This window comes from Elephas maximus, chromosome 9, assembly GCF_024166365.1.
Source record: "Elephas maximus indicus isolate mEleMax1 chromosome 9, mEleMax1 primary haplotype, whole genome shotgun sequence".
In the NCBI taxonomy this organism is placed as follows: domain Eukaryota; kingdom Metazoa; phylum Chordata; class Mammalia; order Proboscidea; family Elephantidae; genus Elephas; species Elephas maximus.
The window spans coordinates 5,743,361-5,766,122 of record NC_064827.1 but is presented as its reverse complement, the minus strand read 5'-3'; the positions used below and the strand labels follow the sequence as shown (position 1 = coordinate 5,766,122).

Sequence of the window (22,762 nt, the reverse complement as noted above, 5' to 3'; positions counted from 1 at the left end):
GTTTTCGTTCTCCTTTGCTTTGGATGGGATGGGACCAAGAGATGTGTCTTAGGTGGCCACTCACAAGCTTTTAGGACCCTAGATGCTGCTTACCAAAATAGGATGTAGAAATTTTCTTTATGAACTATGTTATGCTGATTGACCTAGATGTTCCCCGAGACCATGGTCCCCAGCCCTTAGACCTAGCAACTCAGTTCTTCAAGGTGTTTGGATGTGTCTAGGAAGCTTCTACGACTTTGCCTTGGTCACGTTGTGCTGACTTCCCCTATGTTGTGCATTGTCTTCCCTTTGTCAAAGCTGACACTTGTCTACTATCTAGTGATTTCCCCTCCCCATCCCTCCACTCCCTCATAACCATCAGATTGTCTTTTTCTATGTATAAAACTTTTGAGTTTTTATAATAGTGGTCTCACACAGTTTGTCATTTTGTGATTGACTTATTTCGGTCAGCATAATGCCCTCCAGATTCTTTCATGTTGTGAGACGTTTTGTGGATTCATCATTGTTCTAAAACCTTAGATTTCTAAAGAGAACCAGAAGCAAGACTCTTCTTGGTTCAACAGTGTATTCCTTCTGGCACTTTGCACATGTTTTAATTTGTATAAATAGCTTTGTAAATGTCTACTTACAGAGTCCTGGAGTTAAGGAGGATGTCTGTTCTTTCAGCATTGCTTTCAGACCCTTACTGGAAAACATGTGTGTCCATATTGCTCCCTGACGAGCCCTGGCGGTGTGTATGTGAAATATTACTACTGTTTACTTTGAGGCACGCAAGGTAGGAGGGCCTGACTTGCAGTAAAACGTCAAGACAAAACCAAAACCGTTGCTGTGGAGTTGATTCTCACTCATGGCAACCCCACATGTTGGAGTAGACCCGAGCTCCCTGGGGTTTACTCGACTGTAGGGAGCCCTGGGGGACAGAAGTTAAGTGCTGAGCTGCTAACCAGAAGGTTGGTGGTTCAAACCCATGCAGCGGCTCCTTGGGAGAAAGACCTGGTGGTTTGCTCCCGGAAAGGTTACAGCCTGGAAAACCCTACAGGGCAGTTCTGCTCAGTAACACGGGGTCACCACGAGTCAACACCGACTCTACAGCGCCCCACAACAGCGACATATAAAAAAAAAAAAATTTTAAATATGCCTCCCTTATTTTCTTCCCACTGTTTCACTTCAGGAGACTGCTCTTGGCGGTTTTCCAGGCTGCTTGAAAGAGTCTGTATGAGAGCACTTTTCTGGGAAGGCCAGGTTTTCTCAGCAGAATGACTTAGTATCGGTGGGGTGCGTTCACACCGCAAGCTGGCACGGGAGGTGATTTCACATAAACTTGTTGCCTTTCAGGCGGGGTACATCTGGTGCCTGCGGTTCTGCTCTTCCTTCAGAAAGCTCAGTTTCACAGTTTGTTGTTAGCTGCTGTCGAGCCGGCCCCCAACTGAGGGCGAGCCCATGGCCAACAGAACAAAGTGCTGCCTGGTCCTGCACCGCCCCGTGGCCAGTTACGGGCTGGGCAGTTGTGACACACAGGGCTTCCGGTGGCTGACTTTCGGCAGGAGATCGCTCGGCCTTTCTTCCTAGTTCATCTTAGTCGCGAGCTCCATCGAAACCTGTTCTGCGTCATAGCCACACGCAGGCCTCCACCGGCAGCTGAGAGCTGGCTGCGCGTGAGATGCACTGGCTAGGGGTGGGACCCAGGTTTCCACGTAGAAGGCGAGAATTCTGCCACTGAAGCACCACTGCACCCTCAAATTCTGCACTTTAGGGAAGACTTACGCTTTATTTAAAAGTAGGATTGATGGCAAGAAGAATATCAACAACCATCTTAATTAGCACTTTCAGAAATTGTTTGAGAGAAGAACGTGGGGTTACCAGAGCTCTGTGTGTTCGGCCAGTGCACAGGCCTTGAAGCCCATCCTGTCTGGATTCAAGTCCTGGCCCTGCAGCGGAGCCACCATGAGACCACAGACAAGGCTTTGGGCATCCCTGAGCCTCGGTCTCACCTGAGATAAGGTGGATGATCTTGAAGTCATAGGCTTGTGGTGACAAGAATGAGGATTGAGGGCAGGTACTTAGGGCTCCAAGCAGTGCACCCACCGGGGGCTCCCCCATGTGCACCCCTCACTCTGTCCCCTGCTCAGGTCACTTGGAAGACCAGGAGTCCCAGGATACTTACCCTAAGCGATCTTAGATCTGGACATCAGCTGTAAATCATCTGTTCACCTGTCTATAAATCTGGAGTCCCTGAGTGGTGCAAATGGTTAGCACATGTGGCTGCTAACCAAAAGGTTGAAGGTTCGAGTTCACCCAGAGAGGTACCTCAGAAGAAAGGCCTGGTGGCCTGTTGTTAGGTGCTGTAGTCAGTTCCGACTCACAGCAACCCTATGTAAAACAGAATGAAATACTGCCTAGTCCTGCACCATCCTCACAATCATTGCTATGTTTGAGCCCATTGTTGTAACCACCGTGTCAATCCAAAAGGTCTTTTTCTCTGACCCTTTACCAAGCATGATGTCCTTCTCCAGGGACGGGTCCCTCCTGATAGCATGTCCAAAGTACGTAAGACGAAGTCTTACCATCCTCCTTTCCAAGTACAGCATTCTGGCTGTACTTCTTCAAGACAAGTTTGTTCGTTCTTTTGGCAGTCTGTGGTATATTCAATATTCTTCGCCAACACCACAATTTAAAGGCATCAGTTCTTCTTCTGTCTTCCTTATTCATTGTCCAGCTTTCACATGCATATGATGCAATTGAAAACACCATGGCTTGGGTCAGGCACACCTTTGTCTTCAAGGTGACATCTTTGCTTTTCAACACTTCAAAGAGGTCCTTTGCAGCTGATTTACCCAATGCAATGCGTCTTTTGATTTCTCTACTGCTGCTTCTGTGGCTTTTGATTGTGGATCCAAGTAAAATGAAATCCTGGACAACTTCAGTCTTTTCTCCATTTCTCATGATGTTGCTCATTGGTCCAGTTGTGAGGATTTTTGTTTTCTTTATGTTGAGGTGTAACCCATACTGAAGGATTCTGTGGTCCCTGTTCTTCATCAGTAAGGGCTTCAAGTCCTCTCCCAAAAATCAGCCACTGGAAAATGCCATGGAACAGTCAGGTTGCCATGAGTTGGAGTCACCTCCACGGCAGCTGGCTATAATCCATAAATCAGGACTCATTTAAATTTTAAATCTGTGACTAACTTTTTTCAGTCACATTGCTAAACAAGCTACATGTATCTTAATATTCCTAAGAGTTCTGGAAGGTAGGTGTTTATTTAATAAGCACTTAGGTGTTTACTGTGTGCCACGTGTTGTTCTGAGTGCTTCGTTACAAATTCCAACTCATTTCGTTTTTATGATAACCCTCTGAGGGTGATGAAGGCTCCTACCGTTATCAGCTCCATTTTACAGGTGAGGAGACTGAGGCACAGATCAGTCCAGTCACGTGCCGGCTCACAGTCAGGACGTGGGGCTGAGAAGCCGCGGTTGGTTTCTGAGCCCGTGCTCCCCTGAACTCCCAGCCTCCTGAGGTAAGAGCTGGGCTTCCACCCGCACTGGCTCCGTGTGCCTCCTTGCCCGAGGCCGGCTTCTGTACTGCCTCTGTCCAGGAGAGTCCCTGTGTCACATTCCTTAGTACGATGAGCTGCTATCTTTAGTTGGAAGTCTAAAATAAACCACAGCACCTTGTTCTTGATAAATGACCTCTTTCCACTACTTGTGGAAGTGCTAGGTCGCTCAAGCCTACCGTCGGGGCTTTTAGCTCGCTCAGCCTGCATCACAGCGATGAGGAGACCCTGTATGCTTGTGCGTGGGCACATCGGGCCACCGCCCACGCCCGCTGCCCGAGCGTGCCGGCACTTGGTTGTTAAACTTAGCAGATTCAATTGCTTAACCGCTGTACATGAGCTAGCACGCTAACCCTCCACCCCACATCCAAGGAGTGGTTGAAATGCTGGAAGGAGTTCCCTGGGCAGTACAAAAAGTTTAATGTGCTCAATTGCTAACAGAAAGGTTAGAGGTTCAAGTCTATCCAGAAGTACCTCTGAAGAAAGACCTGGCGATCTAATTCCCAAAAATTGGCCATTGGAAACCCCAAGGAGCATATTTGAGCTCTGACACATGTGGTATTGCCATGAGTGGAAATCAGCTTGATGGCATTTGGTTTGGCTTTAAATGCTGCAAAAGCCCGTCACCTTTGTTACACTGTTTGAGCCTGAGAACGTACTTGGCATGTAGTAAAAGCAAGCGACAGCTATACTTTTCAGACGAAAAAGAGGTCACTGACCTGCATGTGGGAGCTCCTGGAGCACCAGGGCAGGACCCAGGTCCCCCCGCAGTGCAGCCGGCCTGGCCCTTCCCGTGCTGCCCCTGTGGCTGAATTTAATCACCTCACTCTTGCAGCAGAGGTCAGCTGGGCCCGGAGAGGTCAGCTGCCGCAGAGAAAGCAACACCAGGACATCTAAAAGCTGCCGTGTAATGCCTGGAGTCCCTGGGCGGCACAGACAGTTAAGTGCTCAGCTGCTAATTGAAATATTGAAGGTTCAAGTCCACCCAGAGGTGCCTTGGCAGAAAGGCCTGGGGGTCTGCTTCCGAAGAATCGGCCGTTGAAGACGCCGTGGAGCACGGTTCCACTCTGACACATGTGGGTGGTCATGAGTTGGCAGCTGGCTGTAATGAGTGCTTATTTCTCAGCTTCTCAGGGTTTTTGCTTTTTAATATCCCAGCTAAAGGTATGGGACTGGAGGTGGAGGAGAAGCACATTCTGAAACGTGCTGGGTCCCAGTCTCTCATACAGCCTTCCTCAGACTGTCCAAGGGGTTTGGCAGAACATTCTGTAAAAAGTGGAACCGACTTTGCTTTTCCTGACTGTTCCAAAGGCTACAAATACCTCAAAGCTGCAAATATGCATCCTGCAAACTCGGTGGTGTCCCTACCCGTTTCCAAGAGAGCCAAGGCGCGGCGTCCCCTGAGAAGTTCTGGCAGCTGGGAGGGCGTCTGGGTTTTCAGGCACAGTTGAGTGATTCACAGTGAAGTGGGCCGGGTGAGGCCCAGGAGTGGAGCACCTCGGAGCCCCACGGCAGCCGCAAGAGAGAACACTTTCTCCCTTGATGCAGCGCGGCCGGGAGGTGCCGTCTTTGCTGTGCAGCGGCTGCCAGCTGGAAGCGTGGCCCACAGACGTGGACTGTTTATCTGTGGGTTTGATATATTTGTTTTCTTTTTTTCCCAGGATAGGGTGGGGGAGGTGGTGGGGCTGGGACGGAGACCAAAAAAAAAAAATTAAAATTTCAGTTGGTTAGTGAGACCGGGAAGCCAGCAGGGGGAGAGCCCACCTCCCTTAATTGCTGAGGCTGTTGTAGTTTCTCGAAGTGACCCCTAACTCTTAAATTCTACTTCACGCCTCTTTATTGAGTGCCTGATAGCATTCCTAAAGGGGGAGTTGGTGGTTCAGTGGTAGAACCTATGTGAAAAAAGGGCAGGCATTGATGGTTCAGTGGTAAAATTCTCACCTTCCACGTGGGTGACCTGGGTGCGATTCCTAGCCTGTGTACCTCATGTAGCCACCACCCATCTGTCAGTGGGGGCTTGCTTGTTGCTGTGATGCTGAACAAGTTTCAGTGGAGCTTCCAGACTAAGACTAGGAAGAAAGGCCTGGCGATCTACTTCTGAAAATCAGCCAGTGGAAACCCTGTGGATCACAACAGTGAGATCAGCCCCAGATCCTGGGGATGGCGCAGGACCGAGCTGTGTTTCCTTCAGTTGCGCACAGGGCTGTGCTGAGTCGAGGGCCGAGTCAAGGGCAGCCACCACCGACAGCACGGCACCTGTCAGGTAAGTGACAGATCCTGGGGATGCCGCAGGACTGAGCCGTGCTTCCTTCAGTTGCGCACAGGGCTGTGCTGAGTCGGGGGCCGAGTCGAGGGCAGCCACCACCAACGGCACAGCACCTGTCAGGTACGTGACAGATGAGGTCGTTGCCCTCGAGGTGCTTCTGTCATCTGCTGAGGAGGGAGGAGAAAGTTGTGAAAGGAGCTACGCAGGAGAATTTAGTTAGGTACCATGAGCAGAGTGGGAATGCCCTGGAAGCCCGGAGGGGAGGGCAAGGCCCTGTTGGGGGGGGGTTATTGGCTGGCAAAGGCTTCGAAGAAGAACCAGCAAGTGGGACGTCATTTCCAGTCCTTCTGGGAGCGTGCTGCCTGCGTTCAGCACAAGGCTCCCGCTCCAGGATGGGTGACGCCTGCTGCGCCAGTCATTTCAGCTAGAACGTGGTCGGGCCCCTTTTCTCCTACAGCCTTTTCGCTCCTCTGCCTAGTCACACGGTACTAAAGGGTCCAGAGAAAGCGGGAAGTCATCACTATAGGTTTATGCGTAGCTTGGTATACACTGCATGGGGTGGGAACCAGGGACTGTTCTTTTTTTCTTAAACTTTACAAGTATGTGTGTGTGTCTTTATTGTAACCAACTTTATTGAGATCTTATTCCCACACCACACAGTTTACTCATTTAAAGTACACGATTCAATGGTTTTTATTAGATTTACAGAGTTGTGTAACCATCACCACAATCTAATTTTCAAAAGAAACCCCATTGGCAGTCAGTCCCCATGCCACCGAGTGCCCCCAGCCTGCGGCAACCACTAGCTGGCTCTCTGTCTCTGTAACAGGCGTACCTGTTGTGGCCGTTTCCTGTAAATGGAGTGACACGGTAGTCCTCTGTGATGGCAGCCTGGTGTAAATGGAGTGACACGGTAGTCCTCTGTGACGGCAGCCTGGTGTAAATGGAGTGACACGGTAGTCGTCCTCTGTGACGGCGGCCTGGTGTAAATGGAGTGACACGGCATGTCATCCTCTGTGACGGCAGCCTGGTGTAAATGGAGTGACGCGGTAGTCGTCCTCTGTGACGGCAGCCTGGTGTAAATGGAGTGACACGGTAAGTCGTCCTCTGTGACGGCGGCCTGGTGTAAATGGAGTGACACGGTAAGTCCTCTGTGACGGCAGCCTGGTGTAAATGGAGTGACACGGTAAGTCGTCCTCTGTGATGGCAGCCTGGTGTAAATGGAGTGACACGGTAGTCCTCTGTGACGGCGGCCTGGTGTAAATGGAGTGACACGGTAGTCGTCCTCTGTGACGGCAGCCTGGTGTAAATGGAGTGACACGGCATGTCGTCCTCTGTGACGGCGGCCTGGTGTAAATGGAGTGACGCGGTAGTCGTCCTCTGTGACGGCAGCCTGGTGTAAATGGAGTGACACGGTAAGTCGTCCTCTGTGACGGCGGCCTGGTGTAAATGGAGTGACACGGCATGTCATCCTCTGTGACGGCAGCCTGGTGTAAATGGAGTGACGCGGTAGTCGTCCTCTGTGACGGCAGCCTGGTGTAAATGGAGTGACACGGTAAGTCGTCCTCTGTGACGGCGGCCTGGTGTAAATGGAGTGACACGGCATGTCATCCTCTGTGACGGCAGCCTGGTGTAAATGGAGTGACGCGGTAGTCGTCCTCTGTGACGGCAGCCTGGTGTAAATGGAGTGACACGGTAAGTCGTCCTCTGTGACGACAGCCTGGTGTAAATGGAGTGACGCGGTAAGTCGTCCTCTGTGACGGCAGCCTGGTGTAAATGGAGTGACGCGGTAGTCGTCCTCTGTGACGGCGGCCTGGTGTAAATGGAGTGACACGGTAGTCGTCCTCTGTGACGGCGGCCTGGTGTAAATGGAGTGACACGGTAGTCGTCCTCTGTGACGGCAGCCTGGTGTAAATGGAGTGACGCGGTAGTCGTCCTCTGTGACGGCGGCCTGGTGTAAATGGAGTGACACGGTAAGTCGTCCTCTGTGACGGCAGCCTGGTGTAAATGGAGTGACGCGGTAGTCGTCCTCTGTGACGGCGGCCTGGTGTAAATGGAGTGACACGGTAGTCGTCCTCTGTGACGGCGGCCTGGTGTAAATGGAGTGACACGGTAGTCGTCCTCTGTGACGGCAGCCTGGTGTAAATGGAGTGACACGGTAAGTCGTCCTCTGTGACGGCAGCCTGGTGTAAATGGAGTGACGCGGTAGTCGTCCTCTGTGACGGCAGCCTGGTGTAAATGGAGTGACACGGTAAGTCGTCCTCTGTGACGGCAGCCTGGTGTAAATGGAGTGACGCGGTAGTCGTCCTCTGTGACGGCAGCCTGGTGTAAATGGAGTGACGCGGTAGTCGTCCTCTGTGACGGCAGCCTGGTGTAAATGGAGTGACACGGTAAGTCGTCCTCTGTGACGGCAGCCTGGTGTAAATGGAGTGACGCGGTAGTCGTCCTCTGTGACGGCAGCCTGGTGTAAATGGAGTGACACGGTAAGTCGTCCTCTGTGACGGCGGCCTGGTGTAAATGGAGTGACACGGCATGTCATCCTCTGTGACGGCAGCCTGGTGTAAATGGAGTGACGCGGTAGTCGTCCTCTGTGACGGCAGCCTGGTGTAAATGGAGTGACACGGTAAGTCGTCCTCTGTGACGGCGGCCTGGTGTAAATGGAGTGACGCGGTAGTCGTCCTCTGTGACGGCAGCCTGGTGTAAATGGAGTGACACGGTAAGTCGTCCTCTGTGACGACAGCCTGGTGTAAATGGAGTGACGCGGTAAGTCGTCCTCTGTGACGGCAGCCTGGTGTAAATGGAGTGACACGGCATGTCATCCTCTGTGACGGCAGCCTGGTGTAAATGGAGTGACACGGTAAGTCGTCCTCTGTGACGGCGGCCTGGTGTAAATGGAGTGACACGGTAAGTCGTCCTCTGTGACGGCAGCCTGGTGTAAATGGAGTGACACGGTAAGTCGTCCTCTGTGACGACAGCCTGGTGTAAATGGAGTGACGCGGTAAGTCGTCCTCTGTGACGGCAGCCTGGTGTAAATGGAGTGACACGGTAAGTCGTCCTCTGTGACGACAGCCTGGTGTAAATGGAGTGACGCGGTAAGTCGTCCTCTGTGACGGCAGCCTGGTGTAAATGGAGTGACACGGCATGTCATCCTCTGTGACGGCAGCCTGGTGTAAATGGAGTGACGCGGTAGTCGTCCTCTGTGACGGCGGCCTGGTGTAAATGGAGTGACACGGTAGTCGTCCTCTGTGACGGCGGCCTGGTGTAAATGGAGTGACGCGGTAGTCGTCCTCTGTGACGGCAGCCTGGTGTAAATGGAGTGACACGGTAAGTCGTCCTCTGTGACGGCAGCCTGGTGTAAATGGAGTGACGCGGTAGTCGTCCTCTGTGACGGCGGCCTGGTGTAAATGGAGTGACACGGTAGTCGTCCTCTGTGACGGCGGCCTGGTGTAAATGGAGTGACACGGTAGTCGTCCTCTGTGACGGCAGCCTGGTGTAAATGGAGTGACACGGCATGTCATCCTCTGTGACGGCAGCCTGGTGTAAATGGAGTGACACGGTAGTCGTCCTCTGTGACGGCAGCCTGGTGTAAATGGAGTGACACGGTAAGTCGTCCTCTGTGACGGCGGCCTGGTGTAAATGGAGTGACACGGTAAGTCGTCCTCTGTGACGGCAGCCTGGTGTAAATGGAGTGACACGGCATGTCATCCTCTGTGACGGCAGCCTGGTGTAAATGGAGTGACACGGTAGTCGTCCTCTGTGACGGCGGCCTGGTGTAAATGGAGTGACACGGTAGTCGTCCTCTGTGACGGCAGCCTGGTGTAAATGGAGTGACACGGCATGTCATCCTCTGTGACGGCAGCCTGGTGTAAATGGAGTGACGCGGTAGTCGTCCTCTGTGACGGCAGCCTGGTGTAAATGGAGTGACACGGCATGTCATCCTCTGTGACGGCAGCCTGGTGTAAATGGAGTGACGCGGTAGTCGTCCTCTGTGACGGCAGCCTGGTGTAAATGGAGTGACACGGTAAGTCGTCCTCTGTGACGACAGCCTGGTGTAAATGGAGTGACGCGGTAAGTCGTCCTCTGTGACGGCAGCCTGGTGTAAATGGAGTGACACGGCATGTCATCCTCTGTGACGGCAGCCTGGTGTAAATGGAGTGACGCGGTAGTCGTCCTCTGTGACGGCGGCCTGGTGTAAATGGAGTGACACGGTAGTCGTCCTCTGTGACGGCGGCCTGGTGTAAATGGAGTGACGCGGTAGTCGTCCTCTGTGACGGCGGCCTGGTGTAAATGGAGTGACACGGTAGTCGTCCTCTGTGACGGCAGCCTGGTGTAAATGGAGTGACACGGTAAGTCGTCCTCTGTGACGGCAGCCTGGTGTAAATGGAGTGACGCGGTAGTCGTCCTCTGTGACGGCGGCCTGGTGTAAATGGAGTGACACGGTAGTCGTCCTCTGTGACGGCGGCCTGGTGTAAATGGAGTGACACGGTAGTCGTCCTCTGTGACGGCAGCCTGGTGTAAATGGAGTGACACGGTAGTCGTCCTCTGTGACGGCGGCCTGGTGTAAATGGAGTGACACGGTAGTCGTCCTCTGTGACGGCAGCCTGGTGTAAATGGAGTGACACGGCATGTCATCCTCTGTGACGGCAGCCTGGTGTAAATGGAGTGACGCGGTAGTCGTCCTCTGTGACGGCAGCCTGGTGTAAATGGAGTGACACGGCATGTCATCCTCTGTGACGGCAGCCTGGTGTAAATGGAGTGACGCGGTAGTCGTCCTCTGTGACGGCAGCCTGGTGTAAATGGAGTGACACGGTAAGTCGTCCTCTGTGACGACAGCCTGGTGTAAATGGAGTGACGCGGTAAGTCGTCCTCTGTGACGGCAGCCTGGTGTAAATGGAGTGACACGGCATGTCATCCTCTGTGACGGCAGCCTGGTGTAAATGGAGTGACGCGGTAGTCGTCCTCTGTGACGGCGGCCTGGTGTAAATGGAGTGACACGGTAGTCGTCCTCTGTGACGGCGGCCTGGTGTAAATGGAGTGACGCGGTAGTCGTCCTCTGTGACGGCAGCCTGGTGTAAATGGAGTGACACGGTAAGTCGTCCTCTGTGACGGCAGCCTGGTGTAAATGGAGTGACGCGGTAGTCGTCCTCTGTGACGGCGGCCTGGTGTAAATGGAGTGACACGGTAGTCGTCCTCTGTGACGGCGGCCTGGTGTAAATGGAGTGACACGGTAGTCGTCCTCTGTGACGGCAGCCTGGTGTAAATGGAGTGACACGGCATGTCATCCTCTGTGACGGCAGCCTGGTGTAAATGGAGTGACACGGTAGTCGTCCTCTGTGACGGCAGCCTGGTGTAAATGGAGTGACACGGTAAGTCGTCCTCTGTGACGGCGGCCTGGTGTAAATGGAGTGACACGGTAAGTCGTCCTCTGTGACGGCAGCCTGGTGTAAATGGAGTGACACGGTAGTCCTCTGTGACGGCAGCCTGGTGTAAATGGAGTGACACGGTAGTCGTCCTCTGTGACGGCGGCCTGGTGTAAATGGAGTGACACGGTAGTCGTCCTCTGTGACGGCGGCCTGGTGTAAATGGAGTGACGCGGTAGTCGTCCTCTGTGACGGCGGCCTGGTGTAAATGGAGTGACACGGTAGTCGTCCTCTGTGACGGCGGCCTGGTGTAAATGGAGTGACGCGGTAGTCGTCCTCTGTGACGGCGGCCTGGTGTAAATGGAGTGACACGGCATGTCATCCTCTGTGACGGCAGCCTGGTGTAAATGGAGTGACACGGTAGTCGTCCTCTGTGACGGCGGCCTGGTGTAAATGGAGTGACACGGTAGTCGTCCTCTGTGACGGCGGCCTGGTGTAAATGGAGTGACGCGGTAGTCGTCCTCTGTGACGGCGGCCTGGTGTAAATGGAGTGACACGGCATGTCATCCTCTGTGACGGCAGCCTGGTGTAAATGGAGTGACACGGCATGTCATCCTCTGTGACGGCAGCCTGGTGTAAATGGAGTGACGCGGTAGTCGTCCTCTGTGACGGCAGCCTGGTGTAAATGGAGTGACGCGGTAGTCGTCCTCTGTGACGGCGGCCTGGTGTAAATGGAGTGACACGGCATGTCATCCTCTGTGACGGCAGCCTGGTGTAAATGGAGTGACACGGTAGTCGTCCTCTGTGACGGCAGCCTGGTGTAAATGGAGTGACACGGTAAGTCGTCCTCTGTGACGGCGGCCTGGTGTAAATGGAGTGACACGGTAGTCGTCCTCTGTGACGGCGGCCTGGTGTAAATGGAGTGACGCGGTAGTCGTCCTCTGTGACGGCGGCCTGGTGTAAATGGAGTGACACGGTAGTCCTCTGTGACGGCGGCCTGGTGTAAATGGAGTGACGCGGTAGTCGTCCTCTGTGACGGCGGCCTGGTGTAAATGGAGTGACGCGGTAGTCGTCCTCTGTGACGGCAGCCTGGTGTAAATGGAGTGACACGGTAGTCGTCCTCTGTGACGGCGGCCTGGTGTAAATGGAGTGACGCGGTAGTCGTCCTCTGTGACGGCGGCCTGGTGTAAATGGAGTGACGCGGTAGTCGTCCTCTGTGACGGCAGCCTGGTGTAAATGGAGTGACACGGTAAGTCGTCCTCTGTGACGGCAGCCTGGTGTAAATGGAGTGACACGGTAAGTCGTCCTCTGTGACGGCGGCCTGGTGTAAATGGAGTGACGCGGTAGTCGTCCTCTGTGACGGCGGCCTGGTGTAAATGGAGTGACGCGGTAGTCGTCCTCTGTGACGGCAGCCTGGTGTAAATGGAGTGACACGGTAAGTCGTCCTCTGTGACGGCAGCCTGGTGTAAATGGAGTGACGCGGTAGTCGTCCTCTGTGACGGCAGCCTGGTGTAAATGGAGTGACGCGGTAGTCGTCCTCTGTGACGGCAGCCTGGTGTAAATGGAGTGACACGGTAAGTCGTCCTCTGTGACGGCAGCCTGGTGTAAATGGAGTGACGCGGTAGTCGTCCTCTGTGACGGCAGCCTGGTGTAAATGGAGTGACACGGTAAGTCGTCCTCTGTGACGGCGGCCTGGTGTAAATGGAGTGACGCGGTAGTCGTCCTCTGTGACGGCGGCCTGGTGTAAATGGAGTGACGCGGTAGTCGTCCTCTGTGACGGCAGCCTGGTGTAAATGGAGTGACACGGTAAGTCGTCCTCTGTGACGACAGCCTGGTGTAAATGGAGTGACACGGCATGTCATCCTCTGTGACGGCAGCCTGGTGTAAATGGAGTGACACGGTAAGTCGTCCTCTGTGACGACAGCCTGGTGTAAATGGAGTGACACGGCATGTCATCCTCTGTGACGGCAGCCTGGTGTAAATGGAGTGACGCGGTAGTCGTCCTCTGTGACGGCGGCCTGGTGTAAATGGAGTGACACGGTAGTCGTCCTCTGTGACGGCAGCCTGGTGTAAATGGAGTGACACGGCATGTCATCCTCTGTGACGGCAGCCTGGTGTAAATGGAGTGACACGGTAGTCGTCCTCTGTGACGGCGGCCTGGTGTAAATGGAGTGACACGGTAGTCGTCCTCTGTGACGGCAGCCTGGTGTAAATGGAGTGACACGGCATGTCATCCTCTGTGACGGCAGCCTGGTGTAAATGGAGTGACACGGTAGTCGTCCTCTGTGACGGCAGCCTGGTGTAAATGGAGTGACACGGCATGTCATCCTCTGTGACGGCAGCCTGGTGTAAATGGAGTGACACGGTAAGTCGTCCTCTGTGACGGCGGCCTGGTGTAAATGGAGTGACACGGTAAGTCGTCCTCTGTGACGGCAGCCTGGTGTAAATGGAGTGACACGGTAAGTCGTCCTCTGTGACGGCGGCCTGGTGTAAATGGAGTGACACGGCATGTCATCCTCTGTGACGGCAGCCTGGTGTAAATGGAGTGACACGGTAAGTCGTCCTCTGTGACGGCGGCCTGGTGTAAATGGAGTGACACGGTAAGTCGTCCTCTGTGACGGCAGCCTGGTGTAAATGGAGTGACACGGTAAGTCGTCCTCTGTGACGGCGGCCTGGTGTAAATGGAGTGACGCGGTAGTCGTCCTCTGTGACGGCAGCCTGGTGTAAATGGAGTGACACGGTAAGTCGTCCTCTGTGACGGCGGCCTGGTGTAAATGGAGTGACACGGTAAGTCGTCCTCTGTGACGGCGGCCTGGTGTAAATGGAGTGACGCGGTAGTCGTCCTCTGTGACGGCGGCCTGGTGTAAATGGAGTGACACGGTAAGTCGTCCTCTGTGACGGCGGCCTGGTGTAAATGGAGTGACACGGTAAGTCGTCCTCTGTGACGGCGGCCTGGTGTAAATGGAGTGACGCGGTAGTCGTCCTCTGTGACGGCAGCCTGGTGTAAATGGAGTGACGCGGTAGTCGTCCTCTGTGACGGCGGCCTGGTGTAAATGGAGTGACGCGGTAGTCGTCCTCTGTGACGGCGGCCTGGTGTAAATGGAGTGACGCGGTAGTCGTCCTCTGTGACGGCAGCCTGGTGTAAATGGAGTGACACGGTAGTCCTCTGTGACGGCGGCCTGGTGTAAATGGAGTGACACGGTAGTCCTCTGTGACGGCGGCCTGGTGTAAATGGAGTGACACGGTAGTCGTCCTCTGTGACGGCAGCCTGGTGTAAATGGAGTGACGCGGTAAGTCGTCCTCTGTGACGGCGGCCTGGTGTAAATGGAGTGACACGGTAAGTCGTCCTCTGTGACGGCGGCCTGGTGTAAATGGAGTGACACGGTAGTCCTCTGTGACGGCGGCCTGGTGTAAATGGAGTGACACGGTAGTCGTCCTCTGTGACGGCAGCCTGGTGTAAATGGAGTGACGCGGTAAGTCGTCCTCTGTGACGGCGGCCTGGTGTAAATGGAGTGACACGGTAAGTCGTCCTCTGTGACGGCGGCCTGGTGTAAATGGAGTGACACGGTAGTCCTCTGTGACGGCAGCCTGGTGTAAATGGAGTGACACGGCATGTCATCCTCTGTGACGGCAGCCTGGTGTAAATGGAGTGACACGGTAAGTCGTCCTCTGTGACGGCGGCCTGGTGTAAATGGAGTGACGCGGTAGTCGTCCTCTGTGACGGCGGCCTGGTGTAAATGGAGTGACGCGGTAGTCGTCCTCTGTGACGGCAGCCTGGTGTAAATGGAGTGACACGGTAGTCGTCCTCTGTGACGGCGGCCTGGTGTAAATGGAGTGACGCGGTAGTCGTCCTCTGTGACGGCGGCCTGGTGTAAATGGAGTGACGCGGTAGTCGTCCTCTGTGACGGCAGCCTGGTGTAAATGGAGTGACGCGGTAAGTCGTCCTCTGTGACGGCGGCCTGGTGTAAATGGAGTGACACGGTAAGTCGTCCTCTGTGACGGCGGCCTGGTGTAAATGGAGTGACGCGGTAGTCGTCCTCTGTGACGGCGGCCTGGTGTAAATGGAGTGACGCGGTAGTCGTCCTCTGTGACGGCGGCCTGGTGTAAATGGAGTGACGCGGTAGTCGTCCTCTGTGACGGCGGCCTGGTGTAAATGGAGTGACGCGGTAGTCGTCCTCTGTGACGGCGGCCTGGTGTAAATGGAGTGACGCGGTAGTCGTCCTCTGTGACGGCAGCCTGGTGTAAATGGAGTGACGCGGTAGTCGTCCTCTGTGACGGCAGCCTGGTGTAAATGGAGTGACGCGGTAGTCGTCCTCTGTGACGGCGGCCTGGTGTAAATGGAGTGACGCGGTAGTCGTCCTCTGTGACGGCGGCCTGGTGTAAATGGAGTGACGCGGTAGTCGTCCTCTGTGACGGCGGCCTGGTGTAAATGGAGTGACGCGGTAGTCGTCCTCTGTGACGGCGGCCTGGTGTAAATGGAGTGACGCGGTAGTCGTCCTCTGTGACGGCAGCCTGGTGTAAATGGAGTGACGCGGTAAGTCGTCCTCTGTGACGGCGGCCTGGTGTAAATGGAGTGACACGGTAAGTCGTCCTCTGTGACGGCGGCCTGGTGTAAATGGAGTGACGCGGTAGTCGTCCTCTGTGACGGCAGCCTGGTGTAAATGGAGTGACGCGGTAGTCGTCCTCTGTGACGGCGGCCTGGTGTAAATGGAGTGACGCGGTAGTCGTCCTCTGTGACGGCAGCCTGGTGTAAATGGAGTGACACGGTAGTCCTCTGTGACGGCGGCCTGGTGTAAATGGAGTGACACGGTAAGTCGTCCTCTGTGACGGCAGCCTGGTGTAAATGGAGTGACACGGTAAGTCGTCCTCTGTGACGGCGGCCTGGTGTAAATGGAGTGACACGGTAAGTCGTCCTCTGTGACGGCAGCCTGGTGTAAATGGAGTGACACGGCATGTCATCCTCTGTGACGGCAGCCTGGTGTAAATGGAGTGACACGGTAGTCGTCCTCTGTGACGGCGGCCTGGTGTAAATGGAGTGACACGGTAGTCGTCCTCTGTGACGGCGGCCTGGTGTAAATGGAGTGACGCGGTAGTCGTCCTCTGTGACGGCGGCCTGGTGTAAATGGAGTGACGCGGTAGTCGTCCTCTGTGACGGCGGCCTGGTGTAAATGGAGTGACACGGTAGTCCTCTGTGACGGCGGCCTGGTGTAAATGGAGTGACACGGTAGTCGTCCTCTGTGACGGCGGCCTGGTGTAAATGGAGTGACGCGGTAGTCGTCCTCTGTGACGGCGGCCTGGTGTAAATGGAGTGACGCGGTAGTCGTCCTCTGTGACGGCAGCCTGGTGTAAATGGAGTGACACGGTAGTCGTCCTCTGTGACGGCGGCCTGGTGTAAATGGAGTGACGCGGTAGTCGTCCTCTGTGACGGCGGCCTGGTGTAAATGGAGTGACGCGGTAGTCGTCCTCTGTGACGGCAGCCTGGTGTAAATGGAGTGACACGGTAAGTCGTCCTCTGTGACGGCAGCCTGGTGTAAATGGAGTGACACGGTAAGTCGTCCTCTGTGACGGCGGCCTGGTGTAAATGGAGTGACGCGGTAGTCGTCCTCTGTGACGGCGGCCTGGTGTAAATGGAGTGACGCGGTAGTCGTCCTCTGTGACGGCAGCCTGGTGTAAATGGAGTGACGCGGTAGTCGTCCTCTGTGACGGCAGCCTGGTGTAAATGGAGTGACACGGTAAGTCGTCCTCTGTGACGGCAGCCTGGTGTAAATGGAGTGACGCGGTAGTCGTCCTCTGTGACGGCAGCCTGGTGTAAATGGAGTGACACGGTAAGTCGTCCTCTGTGACGGCGGCCTGGTGTAAATGGAGTGACGCGGTAGTCGTCCTCTGTGACGGCGGCCTGGTGTAAATGGAGTGACGCGGTAGTCGTCCTCTGTGACGGCAGCCTGGTGTAAATGGAGTGACACGGTAAGTCGTCCTCTGTGACGACAGCCTGGTGTAAATGGAGTGACACGGCATGTCATCCTCTGTGACGGCAGCCTGGTGTAAATGGAGTGACACGGTAAGTCGTCCTCTGTGACGACAGCCTGGTGTAAATGGAGTGACACGGCATGTCATCCTCTGTGACGGCAGCCTGGTGTAAATGGAGTGACGCGGTAGTCGTCCTCTGTGACGGCGGCCTGGTGTAAATGGAGTGACACGGTAGTCGTCCTCTGTGACGGCAGCCTGGTGTAAATGGAGTGACACGGTAGTCGTCCTCTGTGACGGCGGCCTGGTGTAAATGGAGTGACACGGTAAGTCCTCTGTGACGGCAGCCTGGTGTAAATGGAGTGACGCGGTAGTCGTCCTCTGTGACGGCAGCCTGGTGTAAATGGAGTGACACGGTAGTCGTCCTCTGTGACGGCGGCCTGGTGTAAATGGAGTGACACGGTAGTCGTCCTCTGTGACGGCAGCCTGGTGTAAATGGAGTGACGCGGTAAGTCGTCCTCTGTGACGGCGGCCTGGTGTAAATGGAGTGACACGGTAAGTCCTCTGTGACGGCAGCCTGGTGTAAATGGAGTGACACGGTAAGTCGTCCTCTGTGACGGCGGCCTGGTGTAAATGGAGTGACACGGTAGTCCTCTGTGACGGCGGCCTGGTGTAAATGGAGTGACACGGTAGTCGTCCTCTGTGACGGCAGCCTGGTGTAAATGGAGTGACGCGGTAAGTCGTCCTCTGTGACGGCGGCCTGGTGTAAATGGAGTGACACGGTAAGTCGTCCTCTGTGACGGCGGCCTGGTGTAAATGGAGTGACACGGTAAGTCCTCTGTGACGGCAGCCTGGTGTAAATGGAGTGACACGGTAAGTCGTCCTCTGTGACGGCGGCCTGGTGTAAATGGAGTGACACGGTAGTCCTCTGTGACGGCGGCCTGGTGTAAATGGAGTGACACGGTAAGTCGTCCTCTGTGACGGCGGCCTGGTGTAAATGGAGTGACACGGTAGTCCTCTGTGACGGCGGCCTGGTGTAAATGGAGTGACACGGTAGTCGTCCTCTGTGACGGCGGCCTGGTGTAAATGGAGTGACACGGTAGTCCTCTGTGACGGCGGCCTGGTGTAAATGGAGTGACACGGCATGTCATCCTCTGTGACGGCAGCCTGGTGTAAATGGAGTGACACGGTAAGTCGTCCTCTGTGACGGCAGCCTGGTGTAAATGGAGTGACGCGGTAAGTCGTCCTCTGTGACGGCGGCCTGGTGTAAATGGAGTGACACGGTAAGTCGTCCTCTGTGACGGCGGCCTGGTGTAAATGGAGTGACACGGTAGTCCTCTGTGACGGCAGCCTGGTGTAAATGGAGTGACACGGCATGTCATCCTCTGTGACGGCAGCCTGGTGTAAATGGAGTGACACGGTAAGTCGTCCTCTGTGACGGCAGCCTGGTGTAAATGGAGTGACGCGGTAGTCGTCCTCTGTGACGGCAGCCTGGTGTAAATGGAGTGACACGGTAAGTCGTCCTCTGTGACGGCGGCCTGGTGTAAATGGAGTGACGCGGTAGTCGTCCTCTGTGACGGCGGCCTGGTGTAAATGGAGTGACGCGGTAGTCGTCCTCTGTGACGGCAGCCTGGTGTAAATGGAGTGACACGGTAGTCGTCCTCTGTGACGGCGGCCTGGTGTAAATGGAGTGACACGGTAAGTCCTCTGTGACGGCAGCCTGGTGTAAATGGAGTGACACGGTAAGTCGTCCTCTGTGACGGCAGCCTGGTGTAAATGGAGTGACACGGTAGTCCTCTGTGACGGCAGCCTGGTGTAAATGAAATGACATGGTAAGTCGTCCTCTGTGACGGCAGCCTGGTGTAAATGGAGTGACACGGTAAGTCGTCCTCTGTGACGGCAGCCTGGGTTTAGCATAGTGTTTTGGGGTTTTTCCACGTTGTAGCACGTGTCAGAACTTCATTCCTTTTTATTACTGAATGATGGTTAATAAAGTTGAGATGACACTAAAAAACAAAACTGAAAATATTCAATAAAATAAATTTGAATGAAATCTGACTAATACCACATTTTAAATATTTATCACGCGTTGGTCGACAAGTGGGTCATTTCCACCTTTTCACCGTTGTGGATAGTGCTGCTGGGAACATCCATGTAGAAGTTTTCTGTGGCTGTGTGTTCAGTTCTTCCGGGTAGACACCCAGGAGTGGGATTGCTGGGCCATGCAACAGCTCTTGAACGTTTTGAGGAACTGCCAAACCGTTTTACACTGACAGCAGTATGGGTGAGGGTTCCCGTTCCTCCACGCTTTGCTTATTGTCTTTGATTGTAGCCATCCTAGTGGGTGTGAAGTGGTGTCTCTTTGTGGTTTTGATTTTCATTTCCCTGATGATTAATGACAGTGAGCATCTTTACAAGTGCTATTTGACCACATGCGTATCCTCTTTGGAGACGATCTCTTCAGATCATATGCCAATTTTTTTAGTTATTTGCCTTTTTATTATTCAGTTTTAAGAGTTCTTTATGTATTCTGGATACCAGACCTTTATCAGCTGTGTGATTTGCAAGTATTTTCTCCCGTTCTATGGGTTATTTTTTCATTCTCCTGATGATGTCCCTTGATCACAGAAGATTCTCATTTTGGTGACATCCGGTTTATCTTCTAGTCGCTGCTTTTTGTGTCATATCTAACTCCAGGTCATGAAGACTTACCCCAATGTTTTATTTTAAGTTTTTTATTCTTTTATTGTACTTTAGATGAAAGTTCACAAAACAAACTAGTTTCTCATTAAACAGTACACATATTGTTTTATGACATTGGTTGCCAACCCCAAGACATGTCAACAGTCTCCCTTTTCAACCTTGGGTTCCCTGTCTCCAGCTTTCCTGTCCCCTCCTGCCTTCTGGTCTTTGCCCCTGGGCTGGTGTGCCCTTTTAGTCTCGTTTTGTTTCATGGGCCTGTCCAATCTCTGGCTGAAGGGTGAACCTCTGGAGTGACTTCATCACGGAGTGAAAGGGTGTCCAGGAGCCATACTCTCAGGGTTTCTCCAGTCTCTGTCAGGCCAGCAAGTCTGGTCTTTTTTTGTGAGTTAGAATTTTGTCCTGCATTTTTCTCCAGCTCTGTCTGGGACCCTCTGTTGTGATCCCTGTCAGAGCAGTCAGTGGTGGTAGCCGGGCACCGTCTCGTTGTATTGGACTCAATCTGGTGGAGGCCTTGGTAGATGTGGTCCGTTAGTCCGTTGGACCAATTTTTCCCTTTTATCTTTAGGTTTCTTCGTTCTTTCTTGCTCCTGAAGGGGTGAGACCAGTGGAGTATCTTAGATGGATTAGTATTTTTGAATCAGTATTTTTGAAGTTCCCCAGGTGATCCCATGTGCAGTTGAGGCTGAGAACCATCCGGCTGGGGTAGGGAGTTGGGATGGTTTCTTTGGGAGGCAGCACAATCCAGGGTTGCTGGAATACCTCATTACAGGATCTCAGATGATCCATTCTTCACTGACTGGTGAGATTCGCCAGGTGCTTGTTAAAGATAAATTTCTGGCTCCCGTGCATGGGGGCCGGGGTCAGGGCCCACCGGGCCCTGTTGGGGCAAGGTGGGGCCGGGCTTCTGTGTATGGCTCCTCTACACGGACACGTCTCCCTGCCAGTTGCCAGTTGATCAGAGCCTTAAGGAACCTGTGAGTTTAATGAGCTCTCAGGTGCATCTTATGATCACTCTGGCTTGTCCCACACCAAAACTTCTAGAACAGACCTTTAGTAGAAGCCTGTATACCTGCACCGGGACCCTCCACAGAATTGCTGTTCCCAGGTTTCTCTTGGGGCAATACCATCACTCTGTACTAAGGGCATTTACAAGAAACAGCCCCATGGGATCCCTTGCTGTGTTTGCTGTGAGCTCTTCACTGGTCACCTACTTAACATTGGCTCAGGCCAAACCCATGCAAATACCGTATATCCGCTTTTCTCATCCATCAGCCTTCTTGGCTTTATTTAAATTTCCATAGCACTTATCAAGAATATTACTTATCTTGTCTGTCCACGCTAGATTGAAAACTCTGTGAGGGGAGGAGGGATTTTCATTTCCGTCTTTTTAGTTGACTGCAGTCCCCCAAGCTCCGAGAACAGTGTCTGAACGTAGCGGGTGCTCAGTCAGCATTTGTTGAGTGAATGGAAGGATATCATTGAGTTTAGAGAACGCAGGGAGAGACTTCTTCATTTCAGTGTTAGCGGTAGTCATTCTGCGTTCTTTTTTTTTTAGCCTCATGGCTCTGTGAATCCTGGAAGTCCATGCTTCTCTCTTTGCTTGGGCCACCCAGAGATTACCGCTGTGTTTCTGTCCATCTCTAACAGCTGCACAGGACTGAATGACTACTTGTCATATACTAACCTCTAACCTTACTATTATTTTAATTTATGTTGCTGTGTGTGTACACTTTTGCAGGCTGTCTAAATCCTCTTTAGAAACTGGGTGGGGTATAAATAAGTACCTTTTGAGTCATTCCTGTTGGTCTGGGAAACTTTTCAAAAGCTTGGGTTTTAGGTGGGTGTAGGGGTGGAGGGGAATTTCTTAAAAACATGAATTCCTTTTTCATTTCCCTTTTTTTTCCTTTTGTAGGATAGAGTTTTTGCGACATTTGAAGAGCTTTTTCCAGATTATGTTTAAAATTGAAACCAAGCCGTGTGGTGAAGAGCTCAAGGGTGGGGATAAAGTGCTGATGACCTGTGTGGGCGTTGGCTTCTCCAACCTTAGCAAGACCCTCAAGTGATACTGTCGCAAGATAAGGCCCCCACACCTGCCCACAAAGCCGAAGCTGCCGGGACACCAAAGGGACCAAGGCCAAGTGCATTCATCAGGGACAGGACAACCTCTTACAGTAGGGACTTCCTTAATCTTCTGTTAAGAAAACCAGAATGCGAAAATACAAGGCATCTCTGTAGCACGTGGTTGTCTGCCGCTTCTCCAGTGGCATTGATATTCCTCAGGAAGCCTGTCATGATGACAACGTCCTTGGCTTACCTGGCGGGAGAGTGCGTTTCAGGACGGTCACACCTGCCAGACCAGCATCACAGCTGCATTGCAGTAATGCTTCCTCAGCCCCACATCCCTGCACTTCTGTCTGCGGCCTTTTTCCAGACCTGTGGAGTCTCTCACTGTTCTTCCTGCAAGGACTTCTCTGAGCCTTGCTTTCTGTTGTAGGGATTAAATGAGATAATATGTGTGGAAGCTCTTTGTGAGTAGTGCGATGCTATGCAAATGTCAGAGATGGGTATATTAAGTGCTTTATGCCTTATCTTCTGAGTGGACTGCCATCTTAGGGACCGATACCGCGTCCTGTTTGGTTCATTATGCGTGAGGGGAGGTTGGGGTCAGCAGGCATCCAACTGAAGTTATCGCAGGTTTTCTACATGCCAGATGTGTTAGGGATTTTCTTATTTTATTTTTACAATTGCCCTATGATACAGATTTTATTATTTTCAGAAGAAAATGAATTTGAAAAGAATATTTTGCTCCTTTGAATTTTTAAAGAGCTAAGTATGATCATTCCAGGGTCTGGGGTTTTAAACTACTTAGGAGCTAACAACTAAGATTATCCACTCTTTCATGGATGCTGGCAGAACACATG

At 53.2% G+C, this 22,762-nt stretch overlaps 1 protein-coding gene and 1 long non-coding RNA gene across 4 annotated transcripts in view; both read left to right on the top strand.

The window, feature by feature from the left end:
- Positions 1-22,362, top strand: part of RCL1 (RNA terminal phosphate cyclase like 1) — a 68,652-nt gene extending 46,290 nt beyond the window's left edge. The window contains exon 9 of one of the 2 annotated variants that reach the window (XM_049895533.1): positions 21,754-22,362. In XM_049895533.1, the coding sequence (XP_049751490.1) occupies positions 21,754-21,904 (151 nt within the window). In that variant the 3' untranslated portion in view covers positions 21,905-22,362. Of the gene's footprint in view, positions 1-5,739; positions 6,812-21,753 lie in introns of those variants that run through there. The other variant, XM_049895532.1, reaches the window with a different exon arrangement.
- Positions 15,722-18,274, top strand: LOC126082709 (uncharacterized). Of its 2 annotated transcripts, none has more exons than XR_007518623.1 (3): positions 15,722-15,987; positions 17,377-17,468; positions 18,153-18,274. It is a non-coding gene; the product is annotated as an uncharacterized LOC126082709 (long non-coding RNA). The 2 variants fall into 2 exon arrangements; XR_007518622.1 differs by lacking the exon at positions 15,722-15,987 and adding an exon at positions 17,119-17,236.
- Positions 22,363-22,762: the final 400 nt, after the last annotated feature.